A 19,621-nucleotide genomic window follows, 5' to 3' on the forward strand; every position below is an offset into this window, starting at 1 on the left:
CCATGAAACCCCTGAGTACCCACACACACACTCATGCAAAACAAACCTTTTGTTTGAAATTTATTTACTATTATATAATTTTATAATATATAATTGCATATATTTACAATAAATATATAATAAAATATAAGACACAGAATGAATAACAATTGTTATTCATTCAATTAAAACAGACTTTTTGTGAGTGATCATATATGTAAAGATAGATGACAGCCTTGTGAGTCCCTTAAAAAACAGTGTGTTTCTCAGCTTTGAGAGAACATTTAATGGGAATGAATATGGATTCCATTTTCTCTTACCGAATTTATCAGGCCGATAGTGAAATTTGCAAGGGCATGATTCAGAACTGTAATTTTTCCATGCAAGAGACTTATCTGAGACACATTAGCTGTTAAAGTCCCATCGAGAACAATGATTCTTTGTGTGAAAGGGATCCATTTGCACATAACTCTTAAAGTCTGAGGTAGTTGAATTATTTAGTAATCTTAGGAAGCTGAAGGTTTAAGTCGACACTCCTAATTCATTTTGAAAGAAAACTGTTATGTTCTCATCAATTTTAATGTATGATACTTTTTCAAATGTTATAGTCCCTATGTAAATTCACCTGGTGCTACCTGTGAGCTGATTGTCTCCAATACTGCAGCAGTGGGGTTCGGCACATTGGCACAGAAAACCCACAAAGCAATGGCATAGATACAAATTTATGCAATAATTCGTTGCTAACATGTTAGTTTTATATGCCATTTATATTAGGAGGAGATTTTGCTTTTAAAAAGAATAAAATTGCTGATTGCTGGATAGTGCATTTAGCCATTTTCTGGAATCGATCCAAGGTAGAATAATTCTCCTATTCATGGGCTACTGTGGAAGCTATTTTAATGATCTTCTCTAAAAATTGAGGCTTTTTTGCATAAAAATTCTTACACTGTTATGTGGAGTGGTGCATCTCAAAATGTAACATGCATGCAGATCACCTGGGCGTCTTATTAAATGCCCTTCCCAATTCAGTGGGTCTGGGATGGGGCTCTAGATTCTGCATATTTAACAAGCTCTCAGGTGATGCTGATGCTGCTTGAAATAGCAAAGATATAAGGAACTGGACCTCAGAGAGAGGTAAGACAAGGTATAGCCAATTGTGAATGCCTTTATCAGAAACATGTGGTTACTTTTGTGTCCCTTTGAGAAGAGAAGCCTCTCTTACATTTCTACAAAGAGGTAAAGTAAACCTTGGACCACTTAGGAGGGGCACTTAGTATATATGCACAAAATGACACAGTGAAGCCTAAGTTTATAGAGAACAATTTCCTTTGAGATAGGGGTACTCCACATCCAAACTCCCACCTGAGGCTTCGTTACAGTGGTCTCCACCACTGTACACTCATGAGAGCAGGAGAGTGAAAAAGTCAAAAAATGATGTCTTACTATCTTTATGACAATAGTTTTGACCTTGTGGACCTCCTGAAAGCCTCTCGGGTACGTCCCAGAGATCCCTGAGCCACACTTTGAGAAATGCTGGCATATAGGAAACTATACAGTGTATGTTTGTGTCTATTTGCAAGTAACAGGGTAAATTTATAATGAGAGGAGCCAATGAATCAAAGTATCTAAACCACAGGTAGTTTTGGTTCCTCCCCATTAACACAAGCCCTTGTTTATTGTCCTGATTGAAGCCGTACTCTTAATATTTCAGACAAAGTACATAGAAATGGAATGGAAAGAAATTTATTCAAAATACCCCTGTGACCAACTAATTAGAAAAGTTATATTTGGAGGAGGTTGTATAGCAAGTAATGGTGGGTAGCGGGTAGGGGAAGACAACACTGAACAGTAATAAAAAGTAGGTCTAAGCACATGGTCAAAAGATAATGTTTCCTGGTGCAACAGTTTGACCTGGTTAAAGAGGGATGGAGGGCTTCCCTGGTGGCACAGTGGTTGAGAGTCCGCCTGCCGATGCAGGGGACATGGGTTCGTGCCCCGGTCTGGGAAGATCCCACATGCTGCGGAGCAGCTGGGCCCGTGGGCCATGGCCGCTGAGCCTGCGCTTCCGGAGCCTGTGCTCCGCAACGGGAGAGGCCACAACAGTGAGAGGCCCGCGTACCGCAAAAAAAAAAAAAAAAAAAGAAAAAAAGGGATGGAGACATTCGTTGTTTAGTAGAGAGAATTATAATTTTAAGTTAGCTTTCTGTCACAGTAATTGTCATCGACTATGAGGCTGCATATTCACATTCTCTTTCCCGATTTTCCTCATTAGTGTTACTGGCCAGGAGAAATTTGGGCTGGGAAAAGGGACTTTGAGCTGAGAATTGCAGCTCCTGGAGCACCTACTGCTTATACTACATACACTTAACAATGGCCCAGGAGGATTGGGTTGGCCCAGGGAGTAGTGAGAGTAGAAGAGAGAATCATCATTGATTATAACTATTAATATGTATTGAATATCTAAAAAGTGCTAAATGTTTTTGAGTTATAACGAAGTAAATTTTAATTTTACACTTAGGCACAATGCTTGAACATGGGTCAGCTAATCAAAGTATTACCCTCTTGATCAGCTAGCTTACTCAAGATTCTTGGAATAGCCAGAAAGAGTTAAAAGGGAAAATTATGAGAGGCACCTTTACCTTCAACCATAATCCTGTTTCTGCTGCCCCAGTAATGCCGAAAGCATTTGTTATACTCTACTTCACTACCAGCAGTTATGGCAATCATGCCAAAAGCCCACACACTCAGGAATAGACAAAAGAAGATGCCACTAAGAAAGAAGGGTAAATCACGTGTTATTTAGTGAGAGGACAAAAGTGAAACTAAGTTTGAAATTAGCCATAATGGTAAGACCAGGCCAAAATTAAGTTGATTTGAGCCTTTTTACCCTTAAGGGAACCAACCTGGGCTAAAAGAATCTCAGAAACAAAGAATTTAAAAAAAAAAAAAACAAAGAAAGGAAAGGGGCATAACCTTGCCAGAAAGATTAAATGAAATCACACTTACTCATTGCTGTGGCAAAAGATGGTAATCTGGGGCTTCCCTGGTGGTGCAGTGGTTGGGAGTCCACCTGCAGATGCAGGGGACACGGGTTCATGCCCCGGTCTGGGAAGATCCCATATGCCGCGGAGCAGTGGGGCCCGTGAGCCATGGCCCCTGAGCCTGTGCGTCCGGAGCCTGTGCTCTGCAACGGGAGAGGCCGCAGCAGTGAGAGGCCCGCGTACCGCAAAAAAAAAAAAAAAAAAAAAAAAAAAAGATGGTAATCTGGGTTCAATATAGCCATCTTTCAAGGCAAGATCTTTCCTTGAGATGTTCTAGACTCACTCATGACTGCCTTGTAAGGTGAACTGAGTAGTTTGGTTAGCACAGTCAGAACAATAGTCTATACTTGAGTTAATCCAAAGCCTGGTAAAGGCTCTGATCACCAATTAGGGTTTCTGCACCCAATTCCATTGTGTGGGGTGGTTTCCACACACTACCAACTCTCTGGACACCAAGTGGATGTCCTTCAATTCAACTGAACTCCACAGGTTAAGGGCCCAGTCCTACAAGACTGCCCTCACTCCCCCACTTCAGATGCAAATCACAAGTCCAGGTTGTCACCTATGATTCTGACTGACCAGCTATAAAATCAGAGGGTCCCATGACCTCTTCCTTGGGTTCAATTAATTTGCTAGAGTGGCTCACAGAACTCGGTGAAACATTTCACTTACTAGACTACCAGTTTATTATAAAAGGCTATAACTCAGGAACAGCCAAATGGAAGAGATGCATGGGGAAAGGGCATGATGCTTCCCTACCCTCACCTAAGGCGGTGCCACTCTCCCACCCCTCCCCAGTCCGCTCCTTTTCTGGGTTTTATAGAGGCTCCATTACGCAGGCATGATTGATTAAATCATTGACCACTGGTGATTGAACTCAATTTCCATTCCCTCTCCAGCCTCCTCCTTCCCCGGAGGTCAGTGGGGTGGGACTAAAAGTTTCAGCCCTCTAATCTCTCCTTTGGTTCTGGCAACCAGCCCAAAAGTAACCTCATTAACATAACAGAAGACACCTTTGTGTCTTTCACTTAGAAAATCTGAGGATTTTAGGAACTCTGGACCAGAATCAGGGAAGAAGACCAAATGTATATTTTTTATTATAAATCACAATATCACACCGGACAACTAGTTAGGTTGTATTACAAGCTTTCTTGTAATTTTCTTGCTTCCTGCAATAATTTCTCAGCCATATTTTCCCACGTAACACTTCTTCGTTGAAAAGAAAGCACTTTGGTTCCTAAACATCCTGTGTGAATCTCAGTAACCTATTTCTGCTTATCACAAAATCCTAGAGCTCTACCGCAAGTACTGCTGGTGTGATAAACCCCTAGCATTTCACTCCTCTGCAGTAGCTCCGATAATAGCCACATGTAGTTCTCTCATTCAGCAGTGACTTAAGCAACATTTACATTGTTTGGTAGTATGATAAATTTTACAAAACTTACGATTTTAGGATTTTCTATTTGTTAGATAGAATTAATTAAAATCTGTTAGATGCAATTCTGCTGAGATTCTAGTTTTCATTGTTTTTATCAAAATATATTGAATATCAACTATGAAAAATTATATTTTTATTATGGTTGCTTAAATTTATTTACCTGTCTTCAAAAGGCAGATAAAAGTTCTACTTAGTTCATCTATAAGCCATTAGTCATTTTGTGTGGTTTGAAACTTCCCTTATATGGAGTATTATGTTTTAATATAAAATAGTCTTCATTTTCATGTGGGTATCTGAATTTTTTAAGCTCTTTTCTTAATTGATAGGGCACTTCAGAGGTGTTTGCCTCAACCAAAACACAAAAACAGGCTTCTTAGAAATGTCCAAGAGTTCTTCCTAAACAATTATGCCAACTAAAAATACTTACATAATATGGGGATATATGTATATGTAAGCTGATTCACTTTGTTATACATCAGAAAATAACACAACATTGTAAAGCAATTATACTCCAATAAAGATGTTAAAAAAATACATACATTATTGAGGAAAAAGTAGTGGTACTACTACATACTTATGAAGCAGTTAGATAAAATATTTACAGAAATTTAATTGATCAAATCATTTAGCTTTTAAATTACCAGCTAAAGAAAATACATCTAGAAATTTGCATCACCATTAAGCTTAGCTTAAATCATAGTCAAAATTGTTCTTATAATGAGAAAAGATATAGCTGAAAACAATGTAAAACCTGAGACTTCAGAAACACGTAAGGTACACATGGGAGGTAAGATTTTTCTAAATATAAAGACAGTGATAGGAGGAAATTATTGTAGCTTTGGTTAGAAATACTATCTCTCTTATTCTGACAGAAAAAAAGACAAAATGCTAAAAAATTCAAAAGAAATACTAGGAATTTGAAATATTTATTTTACTATTTTATTACGAGAAAAAAGTAACCTTTGTAAATAATGTCTTAGTTTTAAAGAACACATAGGTGAATATTTGATTCTTGTTATTTTTTTTCTTGGTTTTTGAATTTGCAATGCTCAGTACCTTAATGAGATCTAGTATAGTCAGTCTGAACATTTACATGACTGAGTCTAAAAATTGTTTTCCATATTGCTCTCTTTTATTTATGCTTAGTCAGTTTTTAAAACTTCTAAAATACCTTACAGTATACCTGTCTTTTTGCCCCCTCAGCAATCGTGTGGAAGCCTGGACAAGAGATGTTGCTTTCTTACTCAGACAAGAAGGCCGGCCTATGGTTAATCTTGTCCCTAAAAAGACTAAAGTAAGAGTGATGGAAGGGGACTGGAAGAATACAGATAGAGCAGTAAATTGGTTAAGAAAGGAAGCAATTAATTACACTCAACCATTTGTTCTGTACTTGGGATTAAATTTGCCACACCCATATCCTTCACCATCTTCCGGAGAAAATTTTGGATCTTCAACATTTCACACATCTCTTTATTGGCTTAAAAAAGTAGGTATACTGTGTGGGCTCAGAGGCAAAAGCTAACATTTTATCTGTATATTATTGGTGTTTGCTGTTTCTTTTATTATCATTTTTAAAGAAAAATTTGAAAATTGCATAGTCACATTAAATCAAACTTCACCAATAACTGGTTGACAGAAACTAAAGGGACAATTTTACAAAAATATAATGTGTTAAAACTCAGAACCTACTTCTAAGTTGAATACATTTGCATATAATATGTCTATTAAAAAAAAACTAAACTAAAAGATACTCTCTTAGGAGTCCAGGCAGTCCTCACTTTGCATGCTTCAGGAGTGTAAAAATGACTGTGCAAGCTGAAACTGTATAAAGAGATCTTAATAATCAATTGGGAAAATGACCGTTTTTCTAGAACTCTAAAAACACTTGTCAAAACATTAAAAACTCTTCTTTTGGGTTATAAACGTATAGGGAAATGACAAAATAGTAAAACTAATGTTTATTTAATGTACTGTAATTGAAAACACTAGAAACATTAAGAATTAAAGTGTTTTGATTTTTTTGTAAAAAAAAGAATCAAGAATAGTTTGAACAGTGCTTGCCTTCTCATTGTGTAACTTAAGATACAAAGCAAGCATCTTCTCTATGTCTCAAGAAATTGTCATATTCCTTTCTAAATTTGGATCACCTTCCAACATTTTACCCTTTGCACTTTCAATGTCATAATATATTCCTGAGAGTTCCTATAATGTGAAGATTTTTGCTAGTGTCACTTCCTCTAGGACATGTTCATCTTTTTCTTCATAACGACCTTCCTTACTTATATCTATGTTTTCACTAAGTTCCTCTGGCTGTATATCTTGAGTGTATCAAATGGTGGCAGTGTCAGCATTCCCAGGTCAGCTATTTCTTCTATAACTCCAGTTAACATTTGATTCAGGGACTTCCCTGGTGGTCCAGTGGTCAAGACTTCGCATTCCAATGCAGGGCGTGCAGGTTTGATCCCCGGTCAGGGAGCTAAGATCCCACATGCCTTGCGGCCAAAAAACCAAAACATAAAACAGAAGCAATATAATAACAAATTCAATAAAGACTTTTAAAATGGTCCACATCAAAAAAATCCTTAAAATTTTTTTTGATTCAAATTTTACTTGCAGTGTTATCACTTTTTATTTCTTAACTGTATGTTCATCTTTGTTGATCAATTTCCTCTTTTGGGTATCCATTTTTATATCACATGGATTTATCACTGGGAGACAAGGAGGCAGCATACCTACACACCTTTGCAGTCTGTTTATGTACTAAATAAAAGATGTGCAGTGATCAAACACAGACAAACTTTGAAAGAAATGACAATTAATCACTGACTGTGATACACATATGTAATCTACATGGTGATGTAGAGACTAAAGAACTAGCAGCATATGAATGTGAAAGTTTGTACTTGATGCAATAACTCGCAGTTAATATACCTGGGTAATGATGACAAATTTATATGATAATAGAGCAGTCAGAGTCAGGCATACAAACTGGAGTCGAGCAGCCATTGAGGATCTGGTTTCAGACACGTCTCTGCACCACTGAAAACTTGAACTTTCTTTGAACTGTACCAGGCCCAGGGACACCACCAGCTGTATTCAGAACAACACCTGCCAGCTGCAGCCTTACAGTCTCAAGGTCTCCCCTTGTAACTATGCAAACATTTCAGACCCCAAACAACCTAAGCCTCCTTACTTCTCATCAACTCCAATTATAATTCTTGATAAACAACTCATGTAACTAACTGTGGCCCTGCAGCTTTTTGCCTTTATAAGCCTCTCCCATTGTATAGTCCTATGAAACACTGCAAAGTGCTTCCTGAATCCATGTCTCTTGGGCTTCAGTCCTAACAAACCCCATATAAACACATTTTTATTTCAGTCAGGTCTCCATTTCTGAAATTTTGGTTAACAGTAATTAAAATTTGAACCCTGTTGTTGGGGAACTGGTGCTAGTTAACTAAGCTGTGGTAACTGATATCCGTGCATACCTGAACCATGTAAAGCGAGGACTGCCTGTGTTTTGAAGTGTGTCACCTTAAATCAAATTTAAGTTACTTTAAAACCTCTATCCAGAAACACTATGTAGTGCACCCTATTTTAAAGGAAACAGTGTCGAAGTTTTAGATACTTCATGTCTTCTTAAAAAGTTCCTTATTTACAAAACAGAAGTAGAGTCGCAGATATAGAAAACAAACTTATGGTTACCAGGGGGTAAGTGGGGGAGGGATAAATTGGGAGACGGGGATTGACATCTACACACTACTGTATATAAAATAGATAACTAATAAGGACCTACAGTATAGCATAGGGAACTCTACTCAATACTCAGTAATGGCCTATATGGAAAAAAAATCTAAAAAAAGAGTGTATATATGTATAACTGATTCATTTTGCTGTACAGCAGATACTAACAACATTGTAAATCAACTATACTCCAATAAAAATTTTAAGATATAAATAAATTAAATTAAATTAAAAGTTCCAACTGGCTCTATCTTAAAAAACTTGTCAGGAGTCAGTACTAGCCTAATGAAATGAGTCAAATAATTTAAGTAGATATTTGAGTTTATTAAAGCTACATGACTAGAAGATATGTATGACTTAAGTCTAGTCTTAATGGTTTTCACCAAAACTGTAAGCATTTATATGTATTAAAAAGTTGTATTTGTTCTTAACAAACATTTGGCTATCTCACTAGATATTGGCATTTTTACTAGTGAACTACTGGGAAAAAGGAGTCTAGATTCTTAGGTTACTGATTCTGAAGTTCTGAACTGATCACACAACTATATTAAAGTGATTAGATACTTATATCTAATATAGCTCATGCTTTTCATTGACATATATAATCTTTAAAATAATTTCACAGCTGTCTTACTATATATACAGATATTGATATATACCTTTTGTTGCTACTGGGAATACTAACAATCTGTTCCTAATTTATGTATTTGATTTACTATTTTCTTTACATAATTCACAACCATGCTTTTCTAATAACCTAAGTAATAAAACTTTGTCTAGTTTACCATATATTCTTGTTGGAAGGGAGGAATATTACAACTTTGTTTTTCTCCCCTTTTTAGGTGTCCTATGATGCCATCAAAATCCCAAAGTGGTCACCTCTGTCAGAAATGCACCCTATAGATTATTACTCTTCTTATACCAAAAACTGCACTGGGAAGTTTACAGAAAAAGAAATTAAGGATATTAGAGCATTTTATTACGCTATGTGTGCTGAGACAGATGCTATGCTTGGTAAGTGGTATAATTCAAAAGCAATCACATGAGGAAAAAGTAAAATATTTTCCAACAAACTGTGATTATGCTGGTTGGTGACTTGTATGAACATCCTCAGAAAATTTATTGCAACAGTTGCTGAGATACTTCAGACTTAGAATTTTAAGATTCCTGACACATATAAAAATTGGATAATTTGCATTATTAATAGTAGAATAAAAGTCTTTTCTATCTTAATTATTCATAAATTAACAGATACTTAGATTTGTTCATATATATATAAAAAAAAGGTCATAGAAAACTATCATCTGTTGGAAACAAAACGTTTTGCTGGATTTAATCAGGAATCAGTATTCAGCCAAACACAGTTAATTATAAGGCATCTTGGGTTCTAGGAGATTAAACAGATGAGATGTAGAACCTTGTGACTTCTCCCAGACATGTAGTAAGTGTAAAACGAATCCATTCTCCATAGGCCGTTTAGAGCAAGGCTTAACTAAAGCTGAAATCAGTTTCCCCATGTACATTGATCCAGAATTATACTGAATTAGGGAGTTAGGATTGTGAAAGGTAAAGGTCTAGGGGGTAGCTGAAGGTGCTGAACTTGCTCAAGAATTAGACAATGGGAAGCTGTGGGAAAGCTGGGGTGTGACATGATCAGATATTTTAGAAAGATAGCCACCAGAGTGGTACAAGGGATATTATGAAGGGGAAAGAGGAGTGGAGGCACGAAAACTAATTAGGAAGCAATTACAGTTGTCCAGCTGAAAGACCCTGATGCCCTGATGGTCTGAACTCCGTAAATAACTCCTGAGCTGTGGGTCTCAAATCTGACTGGACTTCAGAATCACCTGTGGGTTTTGTGGGGGGTTTTTTTGTTTTTTTTTTTAAATAATTCAGACTCCTGTAGGCCAGATTCAGAAACTGCCAAAGTAGAGATGATGCTTCTCTCTGGACTATGCCTTACTGTGTTCTCTTAATTGCAATGAGGAGGAAGTTTCACGTCACTTAGAGAGAGGGAGTGGTCAGAGAAATTTTACTGCCCAAGAATATGCCAAATCACATTCATGTACCATCTGTACTGCTTCCAGCTCTTTTTCAAAGGTAGGATTTCCATAACACTCAGCCAACTTCATGGGCATGATCTTGATCTGGTGACCGGGAATTTGAGAGAAAGGGTAGCAGGAGGAGGGGTTCTGACCCTTTTATCACCTCCCGCTGGGCAGGAATTGTGGGTCGACGGTGATAGCAGTCCTTTCATGAGACATGCACAGTGCTGACATCCAGGCTTGTCTTTCCTTTCTCATTTGAGTCACTGGGGGTAATGTTTTCCCCCATTGTCTGATAGAAACATAGAAAGCAAGCCAGCATGATCTCCAAATAAAGAAACTTATCCTATGGGTATTGTATTTTCTCCTTCCTCTCTCTAGTCCATCCACTGAGAAGCAGGCACATGAACTCTGGTATAAGTTACTTAAGAACAGTAGATAGGGCTTCCCTGGTGGCTCGGTGGTTAAGAATCCGCCTGCCAATGCAGGGGACACGGTTCGAGCCCTGATCCAGGAAGATCCCACACGCCGTGGGGCAACTAAGCCCGGGCGCCACAACTACTGAGCCTGTGCTCTAGAGCCCGGAGCCACAGCTACTGAGCCTGCGTGCCTAGAGCCAGTGCTCCGCAAGAAGAGAAGCCTCCACAGTAAGAAGCCCGCGCACCGCAACAAAGAGTAGCCCCCTCTCGCCGCAACTAGAGAAAGCCCACGCACAGCAACAAAGACCCAACACAGCCTAAATAAATACATAAATTTTTTTTTAATAAAGAACAGTAGATAACATTCTGATGTTAAGAAGCATCCTGACAAACTCTTAGAGGGTAGAGTTCTTATGAACTTATTGTGATAGAATAAAACATGAGCTAAAAGCTAATTAAGATTTACCTTGATTTATATTACAGGTGAAATTATTTTGGCTCTTCACCAGTTAGATCTTCTTCAGAAAACGATTGTCATATACACCTCAGACCACGGAGAGCTGGCCATGGAACATCGTCAGTTTTATAAAATGAGTATGTACGAAGCTAGCGCCCATGTCCCACTCTTGATCATGGGACCAGGAATTAAGACCAACCTACAAGTATCAAATGTGGTTTCTCTTGTGGATATTTACCCTACTATGCTTGGTAAGTAATGCAATTATGTAAATATTTATTTGTAATAATGCTGGAAAATGAATAAGCAAAATAGTCAGAGGCCCTGCGGACTTGTTCATAACCCTTGACCAGCTCACTTAACTGTGAGTCAAATCCATATCTGAAAAATGAGGATAATATTTCTCAGGTTCCTTTGGCCTTCACTTACTCTAGTCATTTTTCCTTCAAAAGATTCACAACCAGGATATGACAATAAAGTAAGCCACATATGATATTCAGGTCTATAACTTTATAGATATGATTTGTGTATCATTTGATTCTCTACCACCACCTACCTAAAATGTAAGCATTTCCCTTCTGGATTATTCCATCCACTTTGAAACTACTAATTTTTTTACAATGTTACAAATGTCCCTTAATGTTAATGCTATGAACATATTTCTCCCCAGAATATTTAGATTGTTCTGTACTATTTATTTTACTAGCTTCTAATGTCTATTAGCATAACCATAGGTCTAGAACAGCAACATCTGGATATGGGTAGTTAGCAGTTTTTGTTAAAGATACAAGAATAAAGCCATCGTAAATTCAGAAGTTCTATAGAACTGTTTCTATCTAATTTAGAAGAGTACTTTAAATTCAGTAACATTTAAATTCAATAACATCTAAATACTCTGTTTGAAGGCACCATAAATTACAAAAAGTACCATCAATTTATAAATAGATTTTGGTGAAAGAAAAAGCTAACACAGCATAGGACATATGTGTTTAATATGTTCATATCAAAATGCGAAACAAACATGTATCTGGAAATTAAAGAAATAAGAAAGTTCTTTTTATCTCCTTTTTTCTGCTACAAACTCTTTCCCTTCATTTAACTAAAGACTATTATAGGGTCTTAAATTTCTTTACAGTTAATTTAAATCAGTGCCTGGAATTCCCCGGCAGTCCAGTGGTTAGGACTCCAAGCTCTCACTGCTGAGGACCTAGGTTCAATACCTGGTTGGGGAACTAAGATCCCACAAGCTGCGCGGCCAAAAAAAAAATCAGTGCCCTCCTTTTGTCTTTTATTTCACATCTCTTGTATATTTGGGCACACTTCTGTGTTGTTCTTTTGCCTGATGTATATTTTTAATCTCTTCGGTTTCTTACTCATCATTTGCTGGTTCCCCTTTGTTCCAAAGCAATTATCACACAGCCATGTCTCTGCCACTTTCTGGCTCTATCAATTTCCAGGCAATCCCTATTACTTTTCCTCATTTCTGGGGTTTTTTTTTTTCTTTTTTTTTTTAACTTTTTATTTTGCACTGGAGTATAGTTGATTAACAATGTTGTGTTAGTTTCCCGTGTATAACGAAGTGATTCAGTTATACATATAACTGTATCTATTCTTTTTCAAATTCTTTTCCCATTTACATTATTATAGAATATTGAGCAGAGTTCCCTGTGCTATATAGTAAGTCCTTGTTGGTCATGCATTTTAAATATAGCAGTGTATACGTGTTGATCCCAAACTCCCTATCCCTCCCCTCACCTCATTTCTGTTATTATAAGAAATGTATGTGCAATTGTGTTTTAAGTGTCTTCTTTTAAATATGTTAAGTGTCTCTCTTATTACCATCTTTGTAGCTTTATCAGTATATGCTTCTTTTACAGTGGCATTTCTTTAGTTTCCTCCCTTAGTTTTTCCTTATAGAACTTCCCCTACCCCATTTCCTAATTTGCATATCTTTTTATCCTTGTTCTGCTTTCTTGAGGTACACTGATCAGAACTGCAAAAGATTATTAAAGGTTGGGATGATCTCAGTTTTCCCTCAATATATTTCATAGTGATATTTGGCATTTTGTTTGTCTTTTTGACTGTAGCATCTATATAATCCATTATCTGTCTGCAGTGAGTTCTAGTCTATTCCTACTCATTCTGTCACTTTATATGTTAGTTGATTAATATGCACTGTTTAAATCATTTTTCTTTGAGTAATGTTTTATATTTGCCTATAATGCAAATTTTCTTCTCTACAGTCTTGATACACCATTATCATTACTTGCCATTTCATACATCATAAAAGTTAAAAGTCATCTGCAAACTGGAAGATTTCACAATGTATATATCTTAACAGATTATATAAGAAATTACTAAATAAGGTTGTTTGGAGTGAGGGAATTTTCATTTATCCACATAGAGGGACAACCTGCCTGTCCCTGCCTAGTTTATGTTACTTGACAATTAGCACTTCTTTAGCCAAACAAAGCATTCCCAGAAACCCCTTTGCATTCCTTCCCCACTCTTCTGGAAATTATTTAGGTTCTCTGAAATTGTAGATTTTTTTCCTATAATTTGTCAATTATTACAATTTTTTAAAACTCATAGTTCTACATAGATTTTTTTTGTTTTGTTTTTATCTTTGACTGATGTTTGGTAATAGAGTCCTTCTGAGTCACATCTCCCAGCAGAACATGTTTTATTAACAGCATTTTGATCATGTGTTGATTAGACCTGCCCAACTAAAGTAAGTAAAGCCAAAAATTAGTGTATCTCCAGTTCTAAACTGGAAATTAACATTTCAAGGCTTAATGTGTTTCATAACGAACATTTTTATTATGAAAAGGGAAAAGTTACATTTATATGATTGGTGGAGGAGAGTAAAGAGAATATCTATGCATGGATCTTTATATAAAACACTGAAACAGGGGCTTCCCTGGTGGCGCAGTGGTTGAGAGTCCACCTGCTGATGCAGGGGACACGGGTTCGTGCCCCGGTCCGGGAAGATCCCACATGCTGCAGAGCGGCTGGGCCCGTGAGCCATGGCCGCTGAGCCTGCGCGTCCGGAGCCTGTGCTCCGCAACGGAAGAGGCCACAACAGTGAGAGGCCCACGTACCACACACACACAAAAAAAGACAAAAAAACCACACTGAAACATCCTATTAACCAGCTGTTAACCAGAGATAAGGTAGAAAGAGAATGATGCAAGGAGGATTCAACAAGAACCTTATGCTGGAGCCAGGAAACAGCATTGTAACATTATTTATCTAAAATTAACCTTTTACAAGTGATAAAGGGTTAATATTAATAGAACTCTCACAAATCTATAAGAGAAAGAGACATACCCTATTAACAAATTGACCAAAATATATAAATAAGCAATTCACAACAGAAGACACACAAATGGCCAAGATATTTTCAGAGATTCAAACTCAGTAGTCTGAAAAATATTAAAATAAGAAGATACCATTTTTCTTTCACACATAGAGTTTGCAAAGATTTTTAAACAGCAGAAAAGCTTATATTGGAAATAGGCCTTCTCATATTCTGCCGTTGGGAGTATAAACTGGCACAGATTTCCTGGAGGCAAATGTGGCATTACATTCCAAATTACTTAGAAATATGCATACATTTTGACCTAGAAAATTCCAATTTTAGAAATTAACCTGTAGATATACAGAAAGATTTATCTCCATGGATATTATTGTATTATGATGTTATATTAAAGAATTAGAAACAGTATGAATATCTAGTAGTAATGAACTGGGTAAAAATTAGTCAATTTTGTTTTAAAAAGTGAAATGATACATGGAAATGGCTCCCATGTATTATTGAAAAGAAAACGTAGGCTCTAAAACCGTATAAATTTTTTTTGGTTTGGTTTGGTTTGTTGTTTATTGAGGTAAGGTATCTATCTAATTTATTGTCCAGATCAGCACATTTTTTAGAGTAAAAGGATACTATTAACAATTACACCAGGGACTTCCCTGGTGGCTCAGGGGTTAAGAATCCACCTGCCAATGCAGGGGACACAGGTTCGAGCCCTGGTCCAGGAAGATCCCACATGCCATGGAGCAACTAAGCCCGCGTGCCACAACTACTGAAGCCCATGCGTCTAGAGCCCGTGCTCTGCAGCAAGAGAAGCCACCACAATGAGAAGCATGCATACTGCAACAAAGAGTAGCTCCCGCTCGCCGCAACTAGAGAAAGCCCGCGCGTAGCAACAAAGACCCAACGCGGCCAAAAATAAATAAATAAACTTAAACAAACAAAAAAACTCCCAGATATTTCTTTAAAAAAACACACAAAAAACAATTACACCAGGATTAGCATCAACTGAGTCTGTTGCCTTGTTGAACAGCCTTACCAATCAATAAGGCAAAGATAATTCTGATGGTCTATGTTTAATCTGATGTTTAATTCAACCTTGTAAAATGAAATTGCTTACTTCTAGAAGGGTTTAAAGCTATCAATACTTTTAGTAGTGATTAGTAACTCTAAAATTTGACCTGTGGGACAGTGTATTCTATTTTTCCTAAGCTTAATAAATAGATTTTGATAAAGTATCTATGAAGGACTTCTTATTTTGTGATTCTTCTAACCAACTAGGAGCTTAAAATAGATATAAAATATAATCTATTTTTAGAATTCCAAAGGTCCTTTCTTTATTACCTTAGCCACAGCTGTGTTGTTTTGTATGAAACAATTTATACACAAGAGTATGGGATTAAATTTCTCAGATCAAAGCCTCAAGCCAGACTTCCTCTTCCCTTCCATTCTATGGACCTTAGAAATGTATAAAAGATGGTGATTCAAAAAACCTTAAATAGAAAGATATTAAATAGGAAAAACCAACTGGGATTCCTGTTTTAATAAACCTACCTTACTATAAAGAGCTTGTTGAAATTTAAGACGGTATAATGCATTTATAAAAAGGTCTGAATTTACAAATAGTTTTTAAAGGTATTTTAGAAGAGTGATTATTTTCTATAAAATGATATTTTATGATAAAGTAGGAAGAGTATTCTTAGTCTGTGTATCTTTGTAAGTCCTATCACATTATCATTTTCTAGTACTGGCAGAAGAGTGCCATTTTATGAATAGGAATTCTTTATACTATTAAAGTTGATATCATTATTGCATAGATTATTCTTTAAAAATTGCTCCCCAACCTGTGATAAACCATAATGGGAAAGAATATGAAAAAGAATGTGTGTGTGTATATATATATTATATATATATATATATATATATGAATCATTTTGCCGTACAGCAGAAATTAGCACAACACCATTAATCAACTACACTTCAATAAAATAAATTTAAAAAAAATTACTCCCCAAAATATTTTCTTCTCTAATAATCTAGTATCAATATCCTTTAGCTCAGTTAGAAATAAAGGTAATCTCATTTTTAAATTAAAATTGTTTGGACTTTCTCTTTTAAACTTCTTATTTTCAGGTGAATTTTTTTCATTAATAGTTGGCCTTTTTTGTAAAACACCTAACTTCTTTTCACATAAAGGATAAATCCAGAATTTTTTTGAATTGTGAAAATGTAATTGTATAAAAATGCAGTTGTGTCTAAAAGAATGCTTCGTTGCTAGTGATTTAAATTGCAAAACCCTCCTTATCACAGGATCTTAGTGGAGGGTTGGGAGGGTCATTCTACATAGACTATTTTGTTTTTATTGGCTGAAAAATATTGGGAAGTTGAATAACTACAGTAAGGCAAGACTTGAGGAGCAGTATTGAAGAGTCCAGACATCCTGGAGTCAACACTGCCTAAATTCAAATCCTCCTTCATTATTTACCAACTGTATACCCTTGGGCCAGTAACTTAACATCTCTGGTCTTCAGTTTTCTTATCAATAAAATAGAAATAATAGTGGCTATTCCATAGCTTAGAACAATGACTGGAACATGGTAAACAATTAAATGTTAGATATTATTGCCATTAATATTTTTTATTCTTCTTAGGTATGCCCTAAAAAATGTACATAGCTTGCATCATTGCCATACCAGGCTAATCCCTTATCTACCCATACACTCGGGAAGAAATATAAGCTTATCTTTCTTCAGGAGACCATCACAAATATCCAGGTCTGCATTTTTACCCATTTGATTACTGTTTTAAATTTAAGTCACTTTATTAAGAATCATGCAGTTACTACTAATATTTGCTTCTACTGCCAAGAATGATGAAACTTGCTTTACATGGAATTCTAACGATAGATTTTCCAGAAGAAAAAAACATGAAAAATGGTTTTAAACAAATATCAAAGAGCTTTCTGAAAAGCAGTTTAAGCTGAAGTGCTTTTAAGGAAATAATTGATAAACATATGAAAAATGAATACACAGTTTCCCAAAGCACAGAAAATTTAATAAAGATTAAATACATATTTATTAAATACTGTGGATATTTGACAAGGATTTTATTCAACATCAATTTACAAAGGTGTATTATTCTACTGATCCTAGACAGGAAACAAGTCACATTATCACTTGCCTGAACTCCTGCAATAGCTTCCTAATTCTTTCCTTCTGCCCGTACTCACTTTTAGTCAATTCACCATACAGTAGTTACTGTCAAACATGTCACGATTCTGCTCAAAATCACTTAGAGTAAAATCGAGACTCTCTAATTGGGCCTGGGAGTCCAACATGATCGCCTCCCCTATCTAACACATCTTGTAGAATTTTACCTCTCACTTACTCTGCTCCAGCCATGCTGGACTCCTTTGCGTTTGGGGAACGGAATGAAGCAGCTTCCTGCCTCAGGGTGTTTACAGTTGCTATTCCCTGGGAGAATGCCCTTCCTCCCCATGCAGATATCTATTGAGCTCATCTAGCCCTTTCTCAGGTCTCTGTCTCTGTCACCTCATCAGAGAGGCCTTCCCTGACCACACTATATAACACAGCACATAAACACATACCTGCCATCGTTCTCTATTCCCCTGATCCTGCTTTATTTTTCTTCACTGCACTTATCACCATCTGACATATTTGTCTGTCTCCCCACATTAGAAGGTAAGCTCCAAAAGTCTGAGAGAGCTTATCTGCTTCGTTCACTGTTGTTGCCCTAAACCTGGAACAGCACCTAGTTTGTTAGATGCTGGGGTGGTTTTTTTTTTTGAGTAAAAAAAATTAATACTTAAATGGACTCATCCTAGTTTAATGCTGACTTCTCATATAAACATAGCAGAATTATTTAAATTTTCTTAGTCTAACAAGCTTCTTTAGGAAAATTACGCTAAGAACAGATCTGAAATAAGGTATTTCTAAGTATTAAAGGTGATTAAACTACTGAATACAGGAACTTCCCAGTCATGGGTATCTGCCAGGCTGCTTCCCAGCCATCTTCAAAGCCCTCTTCTGTCCCTTCCTCTGCCTCGCAGTGGTGCCCCCTGACGGCTGACACACAGACCAGCCCGACCCAGCCTATTCCCTGGCTACTTTCTCTCCTTACAGTAAGTAGCCGACTGTATTGTAGCTCAATTAGTTTCATCTTGGGCCATCTTTTTCTCTCATGCACATCCTCTTTAACATCTTTGCTCCTTCTTCTTCATTTTTAACCAGTTATCTCTGAAATACTTCTCTCTTTCCTTCCTTCCTTCACTTGTTCTTTCACTCTTTCTCAAAAAAGTCCCTGATGATGATTGGTTGGCAGAAGATTAGTACTTGTAATATGCTCCTTCCAAGGAAATGGAAGATACAAATCTTTTAATTAAGTTATATGTAAAACAAGTACCTTCAGAAGATTTATAGAGGTCTTTGTCTGCTTCCTTATTGTCTTTTTTCCTTATTGTCTTTTAATTCACTTGTTTTTCCTCAAATATGTACAGTCAAGTTAAATTAATTTTCTTATTCAATTTTAATTTCTAGCATTGCAGATATATTACATTCTATTTTTTATTGGAAATATTTAATTATTTCTAAATTAATGTTTCTAAAAACATGGAACATTGAAACCAGAAAAGCTGCAGGGGAGGCAACTACAGATTCCTTTTGGAACTATCGCAAGGACCCAGCCATAATTAACGGTAATTTTTTTTTTGAGGTTTGCGGGATCTTATTTCCCTGACCAGGGATTGAACCGGGCCCATGGCAGTGAAAGCACTGGACCACCAGGGAGTTCCCAATGATAATTTTTCTATAGGAAAAAGATAGTTTGAGTTCCAAACAAATAACTTAAAAGCAATTTTTTTAAATACAACCTTTCTTTGACATTAAACATTTCTCATGCTATTATTTTCTATGTCTATATTTGATAAGGAAAAAATAGGTTATTTTTCTCTAAATCAGTATAATCCAGGATTTCCAACGTCTATTCTGCAAAATACTAGTTCCTCAAGATGCTACTTCGGGGTAAAAAGATGTTCTGTAATCAAATAACTTTGGGACAGATGGCGTACTACATACCACCCTTGAAGGTTTATGATACACATCATCAATAAATTTATTTAATTTTAATGACTGCTTGCAAACATATGTAACTACTAGACTCCTTTCTC

At 36.4% G+C, this 19,621-nt stretch overlaps 1 protein-coding gene across 3 annotated transcripts in view; it reads left to right on the forward strand.

Annotated features, from left to right (window-relative positions):
• ARSK (arylsulfatase family member K) overlaps positions 1-19,621 on the forward strand; it is a 42,434-nt gene that overhangs the window by 19,295 nt on the left and 3,518 nt on the right. For all 3 annotated transcript variants that reach the window (XM_079917647.1, XM_079917648.1, XM_079917649.1), the window contains 3 exons: positions 5,662-5,944; positions 9,045-9,216; positions 11,150-11,374. In XM_079917647.1, the coding sequence (XP_079773773.1) occupies positions 5,662-5,944; positions 9,045-9,216; positions 11,150-11,374 (680 nt within the window). The remainder of the gene's footprint in view (positions 1-5,661; positions 5,945-9,044; positions 9,217-11,149; positions 11,375-19,621) is intronic.

The sequence above is a fragment of the Stenella coeruleoalba genome (assembly GCF_951394435.1).
Source record: "Stenella coeruleoalba genome assembly, chromosome: 3".
In the NCBI taxonomy this organism is placed as follows: Eukaryota; Metazoa; Chordata; class Mammalia; order Artiodactyla; family Delphinidae; genus Stenella; species Stenella coeruleoalba.